The 24,477-nt window shown below is 37.6% G+C and overlaps 1 protein-coding gene across 9 annotated transcripts in view; it reads left to right on the forward strand.

The window, feature by feature from the left end:
• The window catches only part of SLIT2 (slit guidance ligand 2), a 233,067-nt gene that overhangs the window by 120,156 nt on the left and 88,434 nt on the right, over nt 1-24,477 (forward strand). For all 9 annotated transcript variants that reach the window (XM_063457821.1, XM_063457823.1, XM_063457825.1 and 6 more), the window contains exon 5: nt 20,044-20,115. In XM_063457821.1, the coding sequence (XP_063313891.1) occupies nt 20,044-20,115 (72 nt within the window). The remainder of the gene's footprint in view (nt 1-20,043; nt 20,116-24,477) is intronic.

Here is a 24,477-nt window from a genome sequence, read left to right on the forward strand (position 1 = left end):
ACTTGTAAAGATCCTTAGAAAACCTGGACTAACATATTAATTTCCTGTACTTCTTGGGGCTTTTTTGACACATTGTAATATTTTCTTTCTCGTCATTAAAATCTTCATTAGGGAAGGTGAAAGCCAAGAAGAAAAAAATAGGACTTGTTCTTTACGGAGGTCAAGGTTCAATGTGATCATTTGAAAACTAAAGTAACAGACCGTTTTGTCTTTTTTTCTGTTGTTTTGTTGTTTTTATAGAGGTGACACTTGAACACTTATAAAAGGCAAGATGACTGTCAAGGAAAAGTTAAAAAAAACGCTCTAGTTTATTGTATAAGAAAGTCTTTTCAAGAAAGTTTAGCTGCCCACTCCAGCCGGTGTCAGCTGAATTGGCTGGAGACTAATCATGGATCAAGTCTTTCTGCACTCTATCTTCACACATTCTTATCACTAATAGGCTTTGGGGTATTACAAAAGCATCTGAACAAGATAATTAGTTTACTGCCTAGCCACAATGTCAGTGTCTCTGAGAAAAATCAGAACAAGTGGGTCAAAAATTTGGTGTGGGAAGGGAATTTGAGACCTGGTAAACACTTAATAGTTTTTTTAAAGATCCACCACTGGTTTGTTAAAAGGAACTGCTGAGACAAATTAAATGCAACCACTGGTCTATTTTACAATTATAACACACACTCACTCACACTCACACACTCACACACTCACACACTCACACTCACACACTCACACACACACACACACACACACACTGAGTTGACTTTGAATTCTTAGCAATTCTTACCTTACTGAATAACCCTGCGTGTGTCTTAATTAATTTAATGAGATTTGGGGCAAAAATAATGGTAGTTACAATCCACAGTATTTTGAGTGCAGATATCCCCTGACATGGATAAGCTTTTAAAATTATTTAATATTTTCAAATATATTTTTTAAGATACTGATATATTTTTAATGTATGATGTTTTTTTTATATATTTTGATATTGAACTTAAAAAAAAAGTTATTAAAAAATATTAAATCATCTGAAAATCGTATCCACAAAATATTAAATTGGGGACATATCCTTACCTGTAACACTAAGTACCCTTTAATCCTAACAGGGATATTAAAACTGCACCATTATTAACAGCTCTGTAATGTTATAATATTTGTTTTGGTCTGACTCTATATTGCTGAGATCTAAAGTGGGAATTGTACAATTTGCATTTCCCTTGCCAGTTGTCCACAATTTCAAATTTAGTGAATAGACCCCATATAATTAACAACAATGATGATACTAATTACAATATTTAATAAACATAAATTCCATTGAGAACCAATTCTTCAGTAGAGAACCCTCTGCAAAATTAGTCACTCGTTTTATGTGTATATATATATATACACACATTATTTTTTTTTCAGAGCTTCTAAACCAAATGTCTATGGAATTCAATGAGACTGACTTGAGTCAGAGAAATGCAATCTTTCTGTTGGCTTATAAATCTGCCAAATACTTTCACTCAGTTTACATTTTTGTGTCTCCTTTATTAGTATTAGGACCTGAATGCAGGAGTATAGTGAATAAACCTTCTATAAGTGGGTGAGCAGTACTCACCTCCAGGGGACATAGCTTTTTAAGTGGTTAATGTCTTTTAATATCTGTTCCAGCTGCAGTTTCAATAAAGCCAGCATGGTATTTCCTTTCTCACACCCGCTTTGTAGCAAAACGCAATGAAAGGGGCATATAATTACAGAGCTGTCCTAATGAGAGGTTTTTAAGAACGAAACCTGTGAGTCTGTCCTTTTCCCTAACATTAGCACTGATCCGTGGAGTGTCGCCTATAGAGTAACATTCACTCCATGTCTGCTTAGCTTTGAATCTGTGACGTGCACGGACACCCAGAAATTATATTGCATGCTGGGATATTATTTTCTTTGGGAAATTAAGATGCTACTAATTTTTTTTTTCTGTTGTTTGATATATGATCTTGACATGTGGGCCATACTATATAGGGCTAAATTTAAAATTCTGGTTCTTGCATTCAAATCTCTACATAATGCTGCTCCCACCTTTCTATCCTCCCTAATACTCAAGTATGTCTCATCTAGGGCCCTACGCTCTGCTGAAGACTTATGTCCAGTGGCGGAACTACCGCGGTCGCAGGGGTCGTAGCTGCGAACAGGCCTGCCACTCAAGGGGGCACGGCCGCCCTGCGGAACCCTGCGACCGGGTGCCCGCCGCACATTAAGGGGTCCATCGGGTGACCCATGCTGTTAGGGCCACCCAATGGCAATGAATATCCAGGGGGCCTGGTCAGCGCTGTGGGGCTTTAACAGCATGACCGGGCCCCCTGAAATGACATCAGAGGCTGGGAGGAGGTGACTGCCCCTGTCACTTCCTCCCAGCAACCACTGGGAGCTGCGTGGGAGGAAGAAAGGAGGGAGTCAGAGTGGGACCTCTGACTCCCATCAGGCTGAACCACCACTGGACCTGAGGGAAGTCACCCTCCTGCATCTAAAAGGTTAGAAACAGGAGGGTGACTTAAACATTTTGCATGTGTGTGTGTGTGTGTGTGTGTGTGTGTTAGTGTATGTGTGTCTGTATGTATGTGTGTCTGTATGTATATGTGTGTGTGTGTCTGTATGTGTATATGTCTGTGTGTGTGTATGTATGTGTCTCTGTGTATGTGTAAGTGTGTGTGTGTGTGTGTCTGTATGTATGTGTGTATGTCTCTGTGTATGTGTGTGTGTCTCTGTATGTGTGTATGTCTGTGTGAATGAGGGTGTGTGTGTGTCTGTATGTGTGTATCTACATGTATGTGTGTGTGTTTGTATGTGTGTGTATGTGAGCTTGTATGTACGTATGTGTGTGTCTACATGTGTGTATCTACATGGCAGTGTGTGTGTCATGTGTGTGTCTATGTGTGTGTCTGCATGTGTGGTGGTGGGGACGTGTGGGTCATCAGGGATGTATGGGGTGGGGGATAGAGGTATGGGGGCCCCAGGGCAGATTTCACACCGGGGCCCGTGGTTTCTAGTAACGCCTCTGCTTACGTCTATCTTCTCTCCGTACTCCCGCCTCTAATGCTCGCCTTCAAGACTTCTCGAGGGCTGCACCGTTTCTGTGGAACTCACTTCCCTCCTCTGTTAGATGCTCACCCAGTCTTCATTCCTTCAAAAAATCATTAATAACCCACTACTTCTTCAAAAAAGAAAGTAAACTGTTAATAGACTCGGCGCCGTAGAACCAGAAACCGTGTTCCTTCAATAAAGTTCATTCTTAATGCATTAATTTATTTTAACTAGCAGAAGATGTAATCTTCCTGATTCAAATATGTGCTCCTTGCTGGAATAAACAAATTATATAAAGCAAACAGGTACATTTTATTAAATCCCATGTTCTTGATTCAAACGAACCTTGGAATTGCTACAGGTATATCTTGACAAAACTGAGATTAGGGTTCTATATAATGTAACAAAATATTGTCTCTATGATTGGGAATATTATTAGGAAACAACACTGATATAAAAGTGGACTTGAATCTACATATGTGTGAAAAGTAAACCGCATCATATATAAGCTTGTTATGTCTACTTATTATTAAAATCCACTCATCGTGCTAGTAAATGGATGGAATTGTATATTCATATACATGACTTTTTTTGACAGTTATAATTTAAAAGCATATTGATTACTTCTATAATGTGTTACTTTTTATGATGGTCTATGCTGGGAAGCATTTGATATTTGGCAATCATTTGAGTTTTAGTCCCTCATCTGACTAAGGGTATTTGCTTCCATTTCAGAAACAGTAATGTGGACCATCCCTAGTTTAACTAGTACCACATACACTGTGCAATTTCTAAATAATAAAGGAAGTGGCTGTAGAAAATTCATGTAATAAGAAATAGATGACATTCCATCAATCTTCATCATAGATATATGTATCATAAAGTGTTCTGCAGACGTGATGAGCGCTGACTTAACTCCGTGAGTTCAGGTCTTGGCATTTGAAATGTGAGCTGGAAAGGACCCTCGGTTCCTGTCCATACTTTAGTCTCTATATTCAGTACAAACCACCCGCTTGATCAAAGCATTGATGCTGACCTGACCTGTGTACCACGGCAGCTAGAATTCCATCCCTCTATAAGGGTAGAACCAGCAGGGGCTGATTTAATGAACTGCCCAGCAGCTTTGTAGATGACTGACTCTTGAGTCTGCATGCAGTCAAAGAGACTATATTAACCCTTTCAGTACCTAAGTGATGAGATCAGCATGACTATGAACTTTGCTGTTTTTGCTACTTTGTTCTGGAACAACACATGACTAGGCATTTTCCGTATTAGATTTTCCAGTACTTCCCAAACACCTCGAAGTGGACTCGTCACTGGCGTGTTTTATGTGGTTACTTCAAACACTAATACATTTTGGATCTACACAACAAAGCTAGACATGTCAGGGAAACGAAAATGAAGTATTTGATATTAGGAACTTGGAAATCACTAATGGTACCTTAACTCAGTGGTGGAGATTCATCGAAGTGGTCTATTCTAAACAGTGGTTTTAAAGACTAACATTGAGGCAGTCACCATGGAAACAAATGGAACCAACAAGCACATTCCATTGGTGACTTCTTACCTTTAATGTTTTTGCACCACTTTTTAGAACAGAACTGTTTGGATTTGCTTCATAAGCAGATCATGTTAATTTTAAGAGTAATTGAGTTAGAAATTGTGTGTAATTATAATGTGAAAGTAATCTCACGTCTACAAGAAGTCATAAATATCAATAATAATGATGTTGTGTTGGTGCATCACAATGAACGCCTTCCTGCAATGTGTGCCTATAGATATTTATCATTGTCTGCGTGCAGTGTCCTATAATGTTAATGTTTACTAGTGGCTGTTTGCAGTGGGAGTTCTGTATTAAGATATTTATGATGGTCTGCTTGTGGAACCAGAGCTATACTTAAACCCCATATAAAGGTCTGGATCACTACGGTGTCCTCACGTCTTCGCCCAATGCTAGCATTTGGTAATATATGCCCCTTTAAGGTTTAGTTAGACACGAAGATGGTACAATTATATTTTGCAGGCTAATAAATAATAGAATTCCTTTATAAAATAACATATTGCTCTTTTTTTGCGTTTTCCCCTTGAAATTCCAAACCCTATGTTTAGAAATAGTTTTGCTTCGTCAACTCCATAAACAAGAAATTTAATATTTCTAAAAGCAAAAACCATTTCATGGTACTTTAAAAAATGTTCTTCATTGTCATAGTCAGTACTTTGGATTATGAATTGGCATTCCACTTTGTCTTTTACAATCCCCTTCGCATTTCTTTTCATTGCTATGCTGTGCTTCTCGGGTCTGGTTTCATAATCTGTCTTTTTTTTAAGTCTTAGCTCTAACATTTTGGAGAGAATTTTAAAATAAGCATTTTGAATAAAGTTCTACATAATTGAAATAATTTAAGGAATTTATCTTGTAAAGCTTTTGGGCAGGCGCTGCTTATTGCTTTGATTTAGAGTCACCCAGAAAGCAGTGCACCTGTCAGTTCTAATTGTCAAAAGCTTTCTGTCTTTACTTCTATTCAGCCAAACAATTATAATGAAAAAAGTTCTAGTAATTTAATTTTCAATGAGTTTGCCAGGGCAGCAATTCATTTTTGTTAAGCTGAACCATTACATTTTATTCAGCAAAGCAGTTTGTCCTTGTGCTGTACCATAAAATTCCATCATATGCCTGTCACACTTTTAGAACATCTTGATATCCTTGAGAACAGAACGCCAACGCAATGTAAAATATCGTGAATGGTACAGAGTGCGGTATCCACAGAGAGACGTTAGCATGATTGGGTTAGGGCAATCCATCATTAGATTGCATCTCCCATGTGCTCTTACTGCATCCCTGGTTGTCCCATAACTGGTGCATGTGGGAAACATGTGTCAGTCCTTCAGCAAAGATATATAGCTCTCTGCAAGCCTAAGATTTGATATGCTTATGCTGCAGGCTTTAAATCAATTTGAAAGACCTTCCCTACAGATGTTGGCTTTTAACAACAGTGCAACACTGAAATGTATTGAAAACTGCCATAGATATACAAGATTGAGACTGACGGAACCATATGGCATTACAAAGGAGATGTATAAAGATTGCAGGAAAGTGGTAATGACTCAAGCCTTTAGATCTGTCTACATACGCATTCCATGCCTTTGTGTTAAGTGACACATCTCATTCAATATACAGTGCTGGAGCCCTTGAACAACTCTGGATGTCTGGGATTGGGAAAGTGTTTATGGGTGTGTAAAACACATATAGTTTTTCTTTAAGGACCCAATATTCCTGATTTGTGTTGGATATTTTGAATGGTCAACATATTTGGGAAATCTGTCATTGCCTTGTTTTATAGATCGTGTCTGGTTGCCTTCTCTGCACCCTGCTATCAAAACTAATACCAACTTGTGGCTTAGATACCAATTGATAACTGGGGCTCCCCATCTATCAGCTGAAGCCACATTTAGTGACATTAATCGACAGATGTTCTGTACTTTTAAATTGAACTCAGCTGTGAAGATTCTCAGCTGGCAACTCCTCAAGGGAGACCCCTATGGTCTAATCATACCCCGACAGGGTCTCCATGTATGTCCCCTACTGCTTATCAGTGCTGGGCTTAGCCTGCTGTCTAGTAAAAATCACTCTGTGACCAGCAGAGGCAGCATGCTAAAGTTTCTGCATTACAGGGAAATACTATTATTATTATTATTATTATTATTATTATTATTATTTATAAAGGGCAAACAAGTTCCGTAGCGCTGTACAATGGGTGGACTAACAGACACGTATTTGTAACCAGACATGTTGGATGCACAGAAACAGAGGGAATGAGCTTACATGCTAGAGGGAGTGGAGCATAGTGACACAAAAGGTAAGGGTAGGGTAGAAAAGTTGGTTACAACCAGTAGATGACAGTCACATACCGCTCTATACTGCTTCACCTAGGAATACCATCTGCTGCTATCACTACTGAGAATATACCTTGGGGGTAGGGTTAGTTCTCTGTCCTTAAGGGGGTATCTTACCAAGTTTAATAATCAAAAAGTGAAAAATAACCTAACAAAGGGAATAAGTGATGAGTTAACAATGTACAGCTGTTCTTCAGCAATAGAAGTAAATTAGTAAAGTTGATGCTAACAATTTGTACAGGAGACACAATTTATATTCTGGTCTCATAAAGTGAACCTGCAATAAAAATGTTCACTTACCTTAAGTTATTCCCATATACATCGAATACATGGTTTACCACAAAGATACATGATGTATTCAATGTAAAATATAGAGATCTTCCTACGTTGTGTGTGTTACTCTTTGTGCAACATCCGCCTCCGTGCCATCCTCCGCTCTTCCTCCACTCCGCCTGGTCTTGTCTTTGATTTGCCCTTGTTGGGATGCCTCGTTGCCAGTGTGCTCATCAGAACAGAGTGATGTCATGCTTATAGCATATTAATGTGCTTGCAAAAGTTGATCATTGGATCTTCATAGATCCCCATTTAGTACTTGTCAATATAACAATAGTGGTGCAATTCCTGAAGGCCTTTTCTGTCAGAACCTGAAGATGGCCATGTTCTAGAATGTAGAACATGGCCATCTTCACTGAAAAGGGAAAACATTTTTTTTTTACCCTTTACTGCCTTCTCCTAACCCTTAAAAAGTAAGTCATTCTTAAATGACACCCTTAGTGTATCTCAAAGAACCAAACTGAAGCTGGATAATTATGCTCTAGTCCTAATGTGCACCATATGCACAAATGTCTATCCTAAAGGCAGCTCAATGCTTGGCTTGCTTTGACAGTTCTTCACAAAGTTAATTGAGACTAGAGTTGACTTCAAGTTTAGAGAGATGCATATAGGAACAAATTGGAGAAAATGGCTCTTATATACCTATAAATTTTGCATATCTATTTTTTTTCGTTATCCTTAGCTATACTGTGAAACATTTACACCCCACTTGTTGTTAATATAAATAGCACATAACTACACCAGACAAAACCACAGAAACATTTGGTTGCAACATTAACATTTTACTATTTGAACATGGCAGACGTCAACCTTCAGTCAATATAGACTGTCAGATGCTGATGGTACAAATACCTATATTGTCCTCTGCTAGCAATAAAACAGAGGATATAAAACAGGTATTAAAATGTATTTATTTATTTATAAAATATTTTACCAGGATGAATACATTGAGATTTTTCTCATTTTCAAGTATGTCCTGGGTCCACAAAACTTTGCATTGTTACAATAGAATATACAAAAATACAATATACAAACAATATAAATATAGGTGTATATATATATATATATATATATATATATATATACACCTATATTTATACATACTGTGATAAAGTGAAGGCAGAGAGGCCTTTGAACCCCAGGGGAAGTATGTGTAGTTTGTGTGTTGCACAACACAAAGCTATGTTTAGTTATGGGCCCCTGGGGTGGAGCATTTGGAGAGAAGGGTGGGCCAATGCTCCACTCCACAGTTTAGTGTTTTTTTTGGGAGACCTAGATCCAGGCCAGGGTTTTTTGGGCTGTCTCCAACCCACTGCTCAGCTGCAGATAATCAGCTGTAGCAGTGAGAATAAAACCCTCCCTGCTAGGCAGGTAAAAGGGGGATTGCTGGCTTCCTCCCAGGAAGCAGGTAGGAGAGAGGCTGTTCTCTCCAGAGAGAGAGTCAAGGAGACTAGGCACTGGGAGTGCAGAAAGGGAAGCAGTCAATGCTGGCTTGGAGCACTGGGAGTGCAAAAGAAAAGCAGTCAAGGCTGGCTTGGAGCAATGGGAGTGTAAAAGGAAAGCAGCAGGCTAGCTGAGCGCACTGGAGTGCAGAAAGGAAAGAAGTCAAGGTGACTGAGTGTTTAAGTGCAGTGTTGTTCTCTAATAAGGTTGGTGCAACCCCAAGATATACCTTTTTGTTCTAGTTTAACCCCTGAGAGATAGGGAACCTGAAGTGAGTCAGTGCTCAGACGAGCTAGGTTTTTGTTTAAAGGAGAAACCTGTTATATTTATGTTTTCATTTGCTGCTGTCTCCTGTGTGGACTTACAAATAAAGTGCCTGGATTATATGTAAATAAAAGTACTGTGCCTGTTGTTTACCCTAGAGGACCGTGCTACCTGCAGACAAGGATCACAATACATATATATCAAAATGTAATACATACAACAAAGAAACATTTTAAGTATATACTACATGTGGTATGATCTGAATAAAGTAAAAGTGTTTGTTGGATGATATATCTTCTTATTTTGCTACAACATGGCCCAGAAGAAATAGAACTATCATGCATAATCTAATGCTCACTATCTACAAATACAAATCAGTAGCATAGTCTTACATTTGTTTTCTTCCATTTCTCACATAAAACCTACCTTTTGCAAGTGGAGCCCTTTAAGAAGCATATGACTGGAACACCATTCATTTGACCAAAAAGGCTTCAACAGGTGGAAGAGAGGTGTGTTTACAATGGAATCTACAAAAACTTCGCCTCTTTTAACACATTCATAGGGCTTTGTCATTTATGAACGAATAGTGGAGATATACTAGTGAAAGTGAAATTGGAAATAAAAGTAGATTGAAAAAAATCAAGAACGATTACATAGCCTAAATTGTATAATTAATTTATCAATTCGGTGCAATTAACGGACTCATATTAAGACACTTTATTTCTTCTTTTGAGAACTGTTGCTGTTTTCAAAACACATGTAACTCATTAAGTTTAATGGGCATGAGCAACACAACCTGCTTTGAGAGACAAACCTCAGACAGGTCTCTTTTTTTCATAGTTTGTTCTTCACCCAGAAGTTATTTTCCAGTTTCAAAGAAACATTATTTTAAGCAGCGGGTGGGTGGTCCTTCTCTGTTTTGCGTTAAACTCCAAATTCGTGAATAATACATTTATAGAGTGTCTTGCCATAAGGAAGTGGCATCTTCAGTTGAAAGTACAGTGTAGTGTTTTCTGCTCTATTCTATTGACATAGTGTGAAAAGAAGTGCTTTTAGTGCAAAATAGAGACTTCTGTGTCACAGCTGCCAATTAAAATGCTGAGAACAGCATATTATTGTCTTTGCAAGTACCTCATCCCTTCTGATTATCAAGAACAATTCTTCCGCTACCAAACCACTTAAAAAAAAAAAAAAATACAAACTCCAATCACCTTGTGACTTTTAGGGGAGAGTTATAAAAATGGCAAAATGCAAATGGATGGATTATAAAGAACAATTTTAAATTAATTTTTTTTTTTTAGTGAATTCATTATATGACTGTTCTGTGCGTAATTCCTAATTTTGAGCAGTTTCTAAGGTTAATAAGCTATTATTAGAAGAATGTCATACAGGGCTATTTACAAAAGCAAGAATTGGGAATTTATAGTTAATTTAAAGTGAATTCCAAATTTAAGGCCAACGTAGCTGAATTGTCAGGTAACGTTAAAAAAGTTTGCCATTTTGTCTGTTTGTGACTTAAATTTGAAATGATTTTGAATTCACTTCGATTCTGAGTTTTGTAAATAATCCTGAGTGATGTCCTTTTTATCCAATTATTACCGCTCACCATTTAGTGAAATACATAAATTGTACCTTCATTTATTTTATCTATACCTGTCTGTATACTATAGTGTCTTATAAGAATAAAGAATTTTAAAAAAGTATGAATCCTAAATGTAACTTCTTTTTAGAATTGATTCCAGTTTAGGATTTTTCTTTTCCCAATTACTTTCAAACGTTCCGTGAACTATACTGACGGCACGTTTTAAAGCTTCCTATCGCAATACTATTTTGTTATTTACAAAATGCATTTCCGAATCCCTATGTTGATTATAACGACATCCGAACAATGGATGTTTTGTTCAATTCTAATTTTATGCAATGCACTTGTAACAAATTGATCTAAGTGCACTTTTGGAGGGAGAGTAGGACAGAATTGATTTTGTGGTCAATGAATTGACTTCCATGACAGGGCTAAGGTTCGAGACAAGGTTTTTTTTTTAATGCTAAACAGCAAACGTAATCTTATTCCAAAGAGGAATGATTGATGCTACTTTACTTTAATGTACTTCATCTATTACACCTCAACTGCAGTATCTTACAGTCGCATTCCTCAATATACATTTGTTTTCTTGATACACTCCAATGCAGCTTTATTCAGACACTTAAAGTGGCCTTGTTACTTTGGAGTATTTCATAAAGATACAATCTTTAGGAAATAATCATGATGATGATTCATTGAAATTCCAACACAATCCAAAAGGTACCATCACACAGAGTAGGGACTGACAAAGAGCTTGACAAATAGCAGAGCTCCGCCATCAACTTTTGTCCCATCCAAGCAGTAGTCACAAATGATGGCTGTAGAATTCTGGAATTGTCTCATTCCTCACCTTACATGATCTATGGAGGCGCCCGGTTTCTCACAAGATGCTCCATAGACCCATAGACTTTTGTGCATGTGCACTTCTATGATGCAGCTTCTAGCAGATGTGGAATAAGTTGGTGCTGTATAAATACCAATAATAATAATAATAATGTGGCACCAGGAACAGAAGAGTGATCCCCGGACGAAAATGGTGGTGGATGTAAGAGACAGCTTCAGGTAAGTATACCTATGTTCCACTGCACCCTAGAGCCACCACACCCTAATCAGGGATGTCACATTTGGGGATTTTTGCATATTTTGAGTGACACATACACTTTAAGACAGACGTTACTCCCGTGCAATAATGGCTAACGTTGGAACTGTATATTTTTATGAACCACATTTACCATGTTTCTCAGATGTTTCATTGGCATAGCATCATGAAATAAGTCCCAAACATTTATATTTAGCATTTAACTTTGTATTGCTAGAATCATTTTAGCAGAACATTATTGTATTTTTGGTGTGTGTATTTGTGAGTGCACCCTGTATTCACTAAAACTATTTTTGATAACCAGTACACTAACAACCCCCTATCCCCTGCAAGATTTATACCACTGTGGCTGTAAGCATAGTATCAAATCAAATGCACATTGTATATATAGGGAATTGCATGTTCTATTGTCACATTCCGCAGACGAGAGGTGATTGCGCATGCTGGCTCCAGTTTCTCCCAGTTATGTACACAATATCCACCATGAATTAATAGGGGGTCACACTGGTCATTGTGGAACCAAGAGTAAACTTTCATTGTGATGATCTACCATATTGTCATGGTCGGTATGTTGTCTCTAGCTAAGCTTCGGGTGCAATGTCTTGTTTGTCCTTTTTTTGTTGTGCCTTTTCCAGCTTGTTTATGATGCATCTCATGCATCATCGAACAATGGACTTTACTCTCAACAACAAATTTGTTGCTACCTACCTAAACCTTTGGCTCATTTGACATTGATCTATGCATGTAGTGCTAGTGCCTTGTTATTGTATCGCAAATCCTCCTAAAACCTCAATGGTCACACAAACCAACAGGGAGCACAACCGACAGGGGAGATTGAACAATGTGGTGGGAAACCCAACATTCTCAAAATACATCATCGTCTCTAACATTATACCTATCCTTCTTGTGGTATAGTTAAGAATGAAAATGGCTGAGTTTTAGCATTCTTCAAATCCAATTTTTGCAATCTGGTTATAAATTCACCCCAGTTTGCTTTATTATATTTAGCATCCTTGGCCTTTCTATGCTAGTAGAATCACTTTCTTACTTTCATAACCATTATAAATGAAACTTGCCACATTTTTCCAGAATAAACGCATTGTATATCCATTTACAAATGTTTTACTGTATCTGCATTAAGAGTGATTGACTTCTGCCTTTTCCTGTTATTACATTTACATTTGACCTTTCTCTCTTTCCAGAAATCTATAACATTAATTTATTTAAGTCATCCACTACTTCGATTACATTTTATTTTTTAACATTTTTTTTTCTTCTGCAAATCAGACGGTATCAAAATCCTGATGCTTCCCAGCACTATTGCAGCAGTTTATGTTTTATCAGTAAAAAAAACATATTGGGCCACATCAGTCTTTAGCATTAGTCAGTTCTATTTCACAGAAGTGGATCACACTAGAGATTTATGATGTCACTGGCAGACTTTTAGGAAGGTTAAAACCATGGAGAGAAATAAAATTACTGGTAATTAAATTTGCAAGCAAGTTGCCCTCCGTTTGAAGATTTATGGGTTCTGTGCAGATGGCCGGTATATTCCTTCCAAACACAAACTAGCGACGCAAAGACAAATCTGGCCGCTCGCTTGTCTTTAACATAATTAAGCTCTGTCCTTTTAAAGAATGCTGAAGCAGCATTTAGAGAGAAAAAAAAGCCATTAAAGAATCTATAAATAAAATGGCATTACAGCAAGGACATTATTGTAATGACTAGAAGCAATATCTTGGAATAATAAGTATGAGCCTTTTATTGTCTGTCATTTCTAAAGAGGCAAGCCGGTGGGTAAGCATTAGCCTTGTATTGTTTATTTATTTTTGGACAGTGAATCGAATAAGACGTCTCTCAACATATGGAGACCTGTCTTTTTACATTGGTTTTTCTAATGTATTTAATGTATTTCTCAAATTTACTTACTCCCCATATGTTCGTCCTTAGTGTTCGTGTTTAAGGACGCCTTTGGTAGACAGACATGAGAAATATTTTTTTGTTTTTTTGTAAAATAGGTTTAACTTTATATTTTGCATACAAAACATAGCATTAGGAAAGAACTGGTAAATCGGAAAATGTGTCATTAATATAGCAATGCTTCAGAACTTCCATTTTAACAGACAAGGATGAACGGGTAGAGGGTCCACACTCATAGGCACTGCAAGGATAGGGTCTGAATAAATATGATGACCAGGTTCTATAAAAATGGTATTCCTTATGGGTGGGGTTCTGTTATCATGAGGATTTTGTCTTTGTTAAATTAAAAAAAAAATATTTAAACCAAGCGAATTAAACATTTTGTTTCCATGTCAAATATTTTAACTTAAATGGTGCAATTCACTTACCAACTCAGCACAATTTATATTCTTAACAAACCATTTAATAGGAACCAATACGTCTCTTGAAATTACGGCATTTAGTAAAACATTGAAAATCCCCTAAATATTGTGTTAACCATTTTTTTATTTGTTCATTTGTTTTCTTTGAATTGCATATTAATAATTTCCCAATTAATGTTAGAATCCAGTATCGTCCTGCTGCAGACAGTGCACACAATGCATTGGATTGCAAGGCAAAACACCAATCATTGTTCCAGTTTATCCTCCGTCCTCTCTTTTCTCTCTGTCGTGACTGACAGGTGCTTATAACAATGATTGGCAGGGAGTCAAGATGCACTCAGGGCCAGTATAGAGCAGTGTGGAATTCTACATTTCATTATCTTATCCGGACCTCAACAACAGATTAGAGATAGTGTATAATCAAACATTATATTAAAAATAAAATCACAAAAAAATAGGTTCCACTATAAGTTTTAAAAAAACAAAACCTTACATTGTAGTAATGATCATTGGAGGAACTGGTTGTACATGATGATGATTTATTATTATCAGATAAGTGGCCAAGCTTTCCCCAGTGCCTACAATATTATTTTCTTGGCAAAAATTCAATCAAGATTTGTTGCTCTTTACTGCATCAGGTACAGTTCATACTTTGCTGCTCAATGTTGGCCCTTTAACAAAGGTTATCAGATCCACCATTTTTTCAAGGACACATACATTTTGCCATATTTATGAAAATGCATGAAAAGGGTCGCCCTTCAGTATGTATAATGCATATTCTGCAGGATTCTTCATTGATTAATTACTTAATCTTATACACCTTCTTCTGAATTCTACATACTACAGGGCAACCCTTTTCATGTTCTGCCCATCAATATGTATATGTGATATGTGTCTCTGAAACCGTGGTGGATCTGGTAACCCTACCTTTAACTGCTTGCTCATGATGAGTATTGAAATATACAGATGCCAGTGGCAATACAGAGCCTGTTCTATTATGGCAATGCAGTCAGTTTGATTTACCAGAAATGCAAAGACAACTGAAAGACTCAAGGGCATTGTATTAGCATGTCTTTTAATTAAACAGGCTGCAGTGTGTAGCCTTCCTGCATCTGGCAGCCAACAAACATTAGCCTTCACACTTATAAGGTTAATTAGAGTTCCAGCATTCCAGACTGTTTAAGAAAGACACAGACAATGTGGGTTTTTAATATATGGACTGCTGAGGAAGCATTTACTAAGGTGTGAAATGGCTACATATCTTTTGATTTCTTTCACACTCCCTGTACTATAGTAGGATGATGTAATATAATGCCGGAATTGTTTCTGCCTTATTGTTTCTGTGTTTTATCTATTTCCATGCAATAAAGATTTGTTTTTACCCCATCCACAATATCAACAACCATGCAGTGACCCTTGCTGGAGTGCAAAGGGATTTCTGTTTAAATCAGGGGAGGGACAATAGGACAATGACATTGAGGATTCGCAGGTTGTAACATATACCCCTTGAATTATTAGAGACTGACGTTACAATTATTAGTGCCAGGTAAAAATTGTGTGAAAATGGCATTTACTAGTGTCTATATGTAATCAGTTATAAAAAAAACTCTCCAACCAAGTTTAAAAAACCCTATATAGAAATAGTAGTGGCAAATGGTATTTATAACATAGATAATGTAACTAGTGTGCAGGAATTGGATACATTATACCAGGAACCTTCCCTCCATACCTGTTGCAACTTTTTACCAGGCAGCCAATAATTGCTAAAATACTTGTTGCTACTTTTTGCAATTAATGGCTCTTTAACCCCTTAAGGACCAAACTGCTGGAATAAAAGGGAATCATGACATGTCACACATGTCATGTGTCCTTAAGGGGTTAATATCTGCCAATTTCACAAGTAACGACAAGGAATTACCGACAGCCGCTACTAAAAAGCCAGTCTCTAACTGTTACATATATAGTTACATAGTTACATAGCTGAAAAGAGCCTTGCGTCCATCAAGTTCAGCCTTCCTCATATATGTTTTTGCTGTTGATCCAAAAGAAGGCAAAACAAAAACCTTGTCGGAAGCGCTTCCAATTTTGCAACAAACTAGGAAAAAAATTCCTTCTTGAGCCCAAAATAGCAGTCAGATGTCTCCTTGGATCAAGGACCCCACTAATTAGAAATTATATCCCTGTATGTTATGTTTTTGCAAGTATTTATCCAATTGCAGTTTAAACATCTGTAATGACTCTGACAAAACCACCTCTTCAGGCAGAGAATTCCATATCCTTATTACTCTTACTGTAAAAAAAAAACTTTTCTTTTCATTAGATGAAATCTCATTTCTTCCAGCCTAAATGTGTGACCTCATGTCCTATGTATAGCCCTGTTTATGAATAGATTATTATCTAATGGGAGAGATTAGCGAATGGTTGCTACATTTACTGGCTGCCACACTATGATAGTTACAGTAGCGTCGGTGAAAATTCTGTTTACCATTGATAAACATAGGGTTGGTCTTTATAAATGTCTTAAATGGGGCTTTATATTTCAAGTTCTAAGCTGCTTGCCAAACCATAAAGGTTACTCACCACTGCAAGCCTGGTGGGTCCATTTTACACTCACCGTGAGTCAATTTAATTTTCTACTCGGCAAGGCTAAATTTTCATAGGTAAAAAAGCTTGTGGCAAGTTGAAATTTTGATCTTTGCCGTATGTTATTGCAAATAGGCAGAGGAACAACATCTCCAGATGCATGTTGTGTCAAATGATGCGTCCAAGTTAGAGAACTGGGACGAGGGATCTAATGAGATATAGTGAAGTGAACCCCATACATTCATATTGTTACCCCACCAGCCATGCACAGCTACTGCATACATTTGAAGGTGCAGACGTAAATAGAAGAATTATTTGATCCAGTTACTGGTGGACTAGATTGGTAAGCAGTGGATCTGTTTCAAACCACACAGATATATCTTCCTTGCTCCCAGTCTCTTTACACAGACTGAGGGAATCAGGATACAACATAATCAGGCTACCATAATTCAGAATCCACACAATGCTTACCACGAAGACCAGAGGTCTCTACTTGCCACTCACATGATACACCAACGCACCACATGACGATGCATTACCCTAGACATGACTCTCATCCCTCAATTGACCCCTGCCGGGACAGACCGCACCCACTACCTACACCAGGTTTCTTTACCCCACCTTCTCCCTCCCACCCCCCAACCCCTCCACTCAACCCCCAAACCTTGGCATCGAGCCTTGACGAGGAACACGACAACACGCTCCAGACCCTCACACGACATCATCAATAGGTGTTACAAAAGAGCCACCCCACACAGGTATCTACTGTTGCTCGAGCCACGTAGACGTAGAAACATCACAAGCCCCAATGGGCTTAGAATGGGAGACAACACCTAGTAATTTGAACTGTCAGACCTTTATGATGGAGCTACAGCCAGACAGTGAACCGCAAACCCATACCTGACTTGAGCACTTGGAACAAACTTAACCACCACGCTCTCAAGGGTAATATGTCACACGTCCAATGTTTAATCTGATGTTCGCACCTACCACATAAGGCGCAAATTGTTAATACTGACACCATGTTATGTCGTGTACTGTGAAAGATTCCTCATTGTATGAAAAATGTATTGTAAACATGCTAATTGTGTCATATTGAACAAAACCTTTTTGATCCCCCACCCCGTTTTCCTTCTGTATCCCCATACTATTTGAAAACAATAAAAAATAAGTTACAAAAAGAAAACAAAACAAGTCCTAGAACAAGTCCAGAAGGAAGATTGTAGACAGATTTGTGCAACAATGTGTCAAGGTCTGCTCACTCACTTGGCAAGTCACAGCTGTACTCACCATCTTTACTCTAGCATCTCTAATTGAGTCACACTAAAAAGAACCAACTGGGCAGCCAGTCATCCCTGGTTCCTTATAATTTAAAAACGACAAAGCGGAGCATCTGTTTAACACATTGGGTGTGTGTTACATTAACATGTGTTCATGATTTTTGGATATTAATGGTAGTTGTAAATGTCCGTCAATTTTTTTATTTATAATGTACTATGATCAGGTTGTAAATTAAGCAGTAAATAGCTAGTCTATACCACTTTCAATCTTTATAGATTTTTTTGTCCTGAAGACAAGTATAAATCAAGTTGACATCACATTATTTACTTTATTTTTTTCTCATTGGATGGAATTGATCATCAGTCCAGCATCGTCAGGATGAATTAGCAAAATTACTTAATGTGCTTCTAGAACGTACATGTTTCCTAATTCCGAGTTTCTCATTTTCTGTACAAAAAAAGAATGATGAATATTAGGATCCAATCCGCGTTTTCATTTTGATTACAGCTTGACATATTCAGAGTTTATTCATTAAACTTCAAATTTAGCAAGTTAAATCCACAATGCAAAATCGAGGCTAAAATTGCCAAGCTTTGACTTGAACAGGGTTGGAGAATTATTCCCAAGCAGCTAATTTTTTTTTGTCTAAATGTTGCAATTTAAATTGACCTTTAGCTTTGACTTGGGGTTTAAGAAATAACCCTGCTGTGTGAAATTGACAGCTTTTGTTTGTAATCCTGCAGGTATTTGCAAACACCTCTAGGGGTAACATTCATACTTGCCATAGTCTGGCAGACTGGTCGACTCCAGGTACTGTAATTCCCTGGTAAATCCCAGTGGGCCAGTCCAGGCCTGAGGAACACTGATCATTGAGCGTTGGGTTAGTAAAACCCCACATAAATCATTCATGCTGCCCACTCCTGTAGTATTGTACCAGAAGACATGCCAACACAATCTGCAGAACAACAACCATTTTGTTCTAGCAGCCAAGGGAAGGAGCTTCTGCCCCATTTGCATGCTCTCCTCTGCAGCTCATGCCTATGATAGTATGGGGCTAGCCAATCATTTGTGCCAAATTAATAGGAGAAACAGAGCCAGGGACGGAAGGATGAAGGCTAAATTGGGAAACAAACATTCAGGACATAAAGTCTGAAACAACATAAACCTGAGAGACAGTCGGTAGTTTTACACAGAAACATTGTAGACCTACAGTTCCAATGATGCTTTTATTCAGTTTAAGTATTGTTTTTTTTTTTTTCTTTCTTCCTTTTCTGGTGTAAGCATTATTTGTTCATTACTCATTTTAAAACTATAAAAGTAAATATATGTTTTAAGCCAGTTTTGTTTGCATGTTTTAATTCATATCTATATTTATATTCTCAGTAGATTATATTTGTTTTGTATATGTAATATTTATACTTCATTTTGTATTACTTATTACTTCTTTAATTTTGTTTTTAATATGTGTAACTATTTCATTGAATGTATCCTTTTATCCTTGACATAGATAGATAGATAGATAGATAGATAGATAGATAGATAGGCAGATAGTTGGTTGGTAAACCTTTCAGTTGTACACAACACCTTTGTTCAACCCACCCCTCTCTCTCCATTATTTGCCCCTCCTCCCCCCCTGTTTCTTAGGCCTTGATTCACAAACCCGGTCTCAAAAACCAAAAGCTCAGACTCTTCATTTTCTCCAAACACTACCCGCTCACCTGCCCACCCCAATTCCTTCTAAATTTATAGCATTCTCGTCCAGCTGCTTAAGATCTTACTTAATTATCTCCTCATTCCCTTTATACATTAACAGTAGCTGCAACTTTTCTTTAAATTTCTCTGGCCATCACTTGCAAATTCTCACCCCCCCCAATCCCCTCCGTCCCCAGCTTCCTATTGTCTCAGATCATTATATCATTTAGATTGTAAGATCACAAAAGCTATAAAAGAGCTTTAATGGCTAGATCTTTTTTTTCATATTTATCTGTGTATATTGAGCTGGTTTTCCCTAATTTAACACTGCTGCGGAATATAATGGCACTTTATAAATGGTAGCAATAATAAAAAAAGGATAGATACATAGACAGACAAATTAATTGATTGCTTGATTGATTCATTGATTGATCGCTTATGGGCTAAAAATGTGCCTCTCTTGTTCTTTCCTTTTCCAGGGACCTCAGTGAAAACCAGATTCAAGCAATCCCACGAAAAGCTTTCCGAGGCGCTGTAGATATTAAAAATCTGTGAGTATTTTCCTGAGGAGTTATGTTGTTTGGATTTTATGACATTGGGTAATGCAGTGCATACCTTAAAACCACAAAACTCTGTTTTGTTTTATGTGCTTGAACAATTCTTTGACCTGCTTCAAAAACATAAACCAGGTGATTTATACAGGAAAATCAAGAAAACGTTATAATCATTCAAACATGTTTATATACCTAATAACTCTACTTGTAGTTTTGCATGTTTCTTTTTAACTATTTATAACAAAGTTTGAGGTATAGTTTTCTCTGAAAACAAAGCAGGACGTTTATTTTTATTTTGCCCTAGGCTTGTATTTCACTTTAAATTGGCTGCTTCCAATGCAGTACAACCATTTTAAATGGTAAAAATACAGTTTAGCCATAACCCCATAAAAAAAAATCACAGTAACTTAATTAAGTGGGTTCCATAAGTAACCTTTCGTTTTTTTTACACTTAAATGTAATCTGAGAAGAAAATAGGATGAGGTGGGTGGAAATATATTGACAATATTTTGAATTGTGTATTAAAACATAAAAATAGTGTGTTTTTTTATCCAAAGAAAATCTTTTTTTCTTTTTGGGTAATATATAAATTAATTTCTTATAATCCTGTACAGTATGCTTTTTTAAAGGCTAGTATTAGCGCCCCCCAAAAAATTAATGAAATTCCCAGGCAGCAGACGCAAAGAATGTCTACAGCCATTAAAGAAACACTCACAGCATGCTAAAGTGGTTATGGTGCCATGAGCGCCCTTTCGCCCCACCCCCTGTAGGCTGTCCAATTGTTTCAGAATGGTTTGACATGTTATCTGGGGTTTGTCGGGCCCTGCTCAATGCTTCCACATAAACTGACAGAGACCCAGAACTCCTGCTTAGGAGCTTCCGTTAGCTATGCTGACCTAAATCCTGCAGTGCAGAGAGTTAAAACACTCACCCATCATATTTTACCTTTCACACAACTGTTTATGAATTAAGGGCAGCATTCGCTGCTGCTTGGGAATGTGACATCCACTGAGATCACGGGCTTCGTGGAAGTGATTCTCTAAGATGAATGGATCCTGCTCAATGTCAATCACACTGTGCAAAACAGGACTGGAAAACGTGATCGGCAAGGTAAATTAATGGACCGATTATAAAATATCCAGTGAATTTAGGGCACCTTATTAAATGTGTCATCTGGATTAGTTTGCTAAGTCAAAACATTGTGGTGTGTATGGTGAGTGTAATGGAGTCTGTCAAAAACTGTAGCTTATGATGACATTAACATGTTCAGGGAGTAAAGCTACAGGGATCAATTCTGATGATTTTAGCTATAAACACCTTTATAGGGAGACAGTAAAGTCTTTAATCAAGGAAAATCTGAATGTTACATCGGTAATACATGAAACAGGAAAATAAGTCCATCTGTATATCCTTGACTTATTTTGCTAAAATGCTGTAGAGGTTATTCATATCTCCCTTCATTAGATAATATCTGAGATGTTGTGATAGAAGCCTTTGAGGTGAAAACCTGCATAGAACTTGGTCTCAAAGAACTATGGCTTTTAGAGATTTACCCTTAGTTTACTGAAAGTAAACAAAAGCTTTTGCTTTAAGCATATTTGAACATTTGTGTATGTCTGTGCATATGCACACCTGTGATTCTGCATGTTTACGTCTTTTTACCTTGTTTTCTCCAAGTCTCCGTCTTTCCCTCTGTTTACATTTAACTGCAGTGTGTTCCATAACCGGTCTGCCTTTCTCTGTGTACACATCTCATGAATTTATCTATTTCTCTCTCTCATCGAGAGCCACCTATTTAATTACAGGGGCTTCTCTGTTGTTTTCTCGGTAGAGAAGCATTGTACGGACCCTGTGAGTTTACAGTCATGTGTTCCAGAAACCATCAAACCTGCTAAAATATATTGCTACAATGAGACACATACCTATTAGTGTCCGAGTGCTGTTAACCTGATACACACAGCATCCCGTCAGCATGAAATAGGATATTTGTTTTGTGGATTGTATGCACACAAAAGGCACGGATGCGTAAAAAGATGCACATATCATAGAGATTTCTTCATCTGTCTTCATTCTTCTTCCTCAACTCACATCGAACTGCTGTGCCCTAATGCTAGAGACATGACTGCAAATATAGAATTGTACCAAGGACAGAGTATAATAGTGATATATTGATCCATTTATAATCCTTATCCATTGCCTGACTGCGGTCTGACATACTACTCCATCATCTTTACTTATAGCCTTCCTGACTTGCTGTCTGATTTATAATCATTTAGTAAATAGCTTCAGATATTGACAATAAGGATTTCTCAAAAGTGGCAGTAGAATGATTTTGAAGTAAACTATCTGATTCTTTTCTTATTTAGTGATTGTACTAATGTTATTCTATAATACACAGTTTTTTTAAAGATGTTTTACATTTAGAGTGCTTCAGAAATTTTTTAGTCTCCCAGGCAAGCTTAGAACGCATGTGTGCACAAACACACGCACGCGTGCACACACACACACAAATGCATGTACACACACACACAAACGCACACACACACACACGCACACACACACACTTTTACCTAGTGCTTCTGTTTACACCAATTATATTTATAACAATTTAGAAAATCATTTAACTAAACAGCTGTAAGCATTTTAACGTTGTATACTATTATATATCTTATATTTGTACACTCAGCAAATACTATTCGGAGTGCTTCTTAATTATCTTAAAGGATATTTAGAAAGTCAGTTTTGACAGGCAGAGACAAATTGGGGTATTGGACGTCTTGTAGAGAGGGGTGTGCTTGCAAGATTACGAAGGAATAAACAGATCATAATAATTACTAGTTTTGTGCTAACTAAATATATTAATGCTGTAATAATAAATATACACAATTTTGAGATTTAAAATGTGCATTTCTGTGCTATGCACACTTGTAGATATGTAGTGTTTCTTAACTAAACGTCCAATAGTAGCATATTAAAATCAGAATTTGCCTGAATTTTGACATTCCAATTTTCATTCAATACAATTCAGAGAATGGTAAATAAAGCTGCTCTGGTTTTCTTGTGCGGTTTAAGCCACTTACACCCTTGTGCATTTTTTATTCTGTGCAATCAAAAGCTGTTATAGGGGCTGGCCTGGCAAGTGATGGAGATAGATGCGTGTGCCTGAAGCTATCCTGTATAGTGGCGTTCACTGTATGTTTTTTTTAAGCTAGACTACTCTAACTAACATTAAATCTGACACCGGAGTCTAAGACTCACCATACTTGTGACATGTTCAGCATAAAGGCAAAAAAAAACTAAAAACCAAGAAGACAGGTCTTCAAGTTGCTCCATTCACTCCACTGCGACTGTACATCCAAGTTGGAGCTGAAAGCCCAAACCTCTCCTTCTTCAGGAAAGACATAGAAAAAAATAAACATAGAATGTGATGGCAGATAAGATCTTAAGATATCTTAAGTCTAGGATAGCCTGCTGCCTTTTGCCTATCCCAAGCATGTCTAAACCCAATCACTTTTCACCACTTTAACTTGCTACTATAGCCATATTAAAGTCCATCAGGAATTACTTAACAGATTGCACCAAGGTTAGCACTCCTATGGGAAAAGTATGCCCATCTGTTGGTTGAAATGAATGTGAATTGCATCCTTTTTCGACCCAGCTGTATGTTTTCTGTTGAAGTTCCCTAAAACGATTCCACTACCAGCACAAATTCTAGTTTCTCAAATATCTTTGGTCACGAGAAGCCTCATAGCATTACATTGAAAGCAGAAGGAAAGTCCTAGTTTAACAGAAGAAGACATTGAAAAAAACTCAATCTACATTGCAACTATGAACTTATAGCTACAACCCGTAGGGCACAAAGATTATCGCCAGATAGGAGCTGGGAGCCATGGCTCAAGTATAAGGACAGAGGAGGGAGGGAGGATGAGAAATTGGGACATAGACTAATGGGGAAAAGAGGGAGGTTGAACCCCAACATTTACAAGGATCTTGTTATATAGTATGTCTGTGAATATACTACTATGTACCGTATATACTCGAGTTTAAGCTGAGTTTTTCAGCACATTTTTTGTGCTGAAAACCCCCAACTCGTCTTATACTCGAGGCAGTGTCTGTATTATGGCAATTTACATTGCCATAATACAGACTGGGGCTGTGGGGGCTGCAGAGCGTTTACTTACCTCTCCTGCAGCTCCTGTCAGCTCCCTTCTCCTCCGCGCCGGTCCGTTTAGCACCTCTGTCAGCTCCCAGTGTAAGTCTCGCGAGAGCCGCGGGGTCATAGTGCGGCTCTCGCGAGACTTACAGTGTGAGCTGACAGGGGAGCTGACCAGACCAGCGCGGAGGAGGAGGGAGCTGACA

This window comes from Pelobates fuscus, chromosome 6 (genome assembly GCF_036172605.1).
Source record: "Pelobates fuscus isolate aPelFus1 chromosome 6, aPelFus1.pri, whole genome shotgun sequence".
NCBI classification, from domain to species: Eukaryota; Metazoa; Chordata; class Amphibia; order Anura; family Pelobatidae; genus Pelobates; species Pelobates fuscus.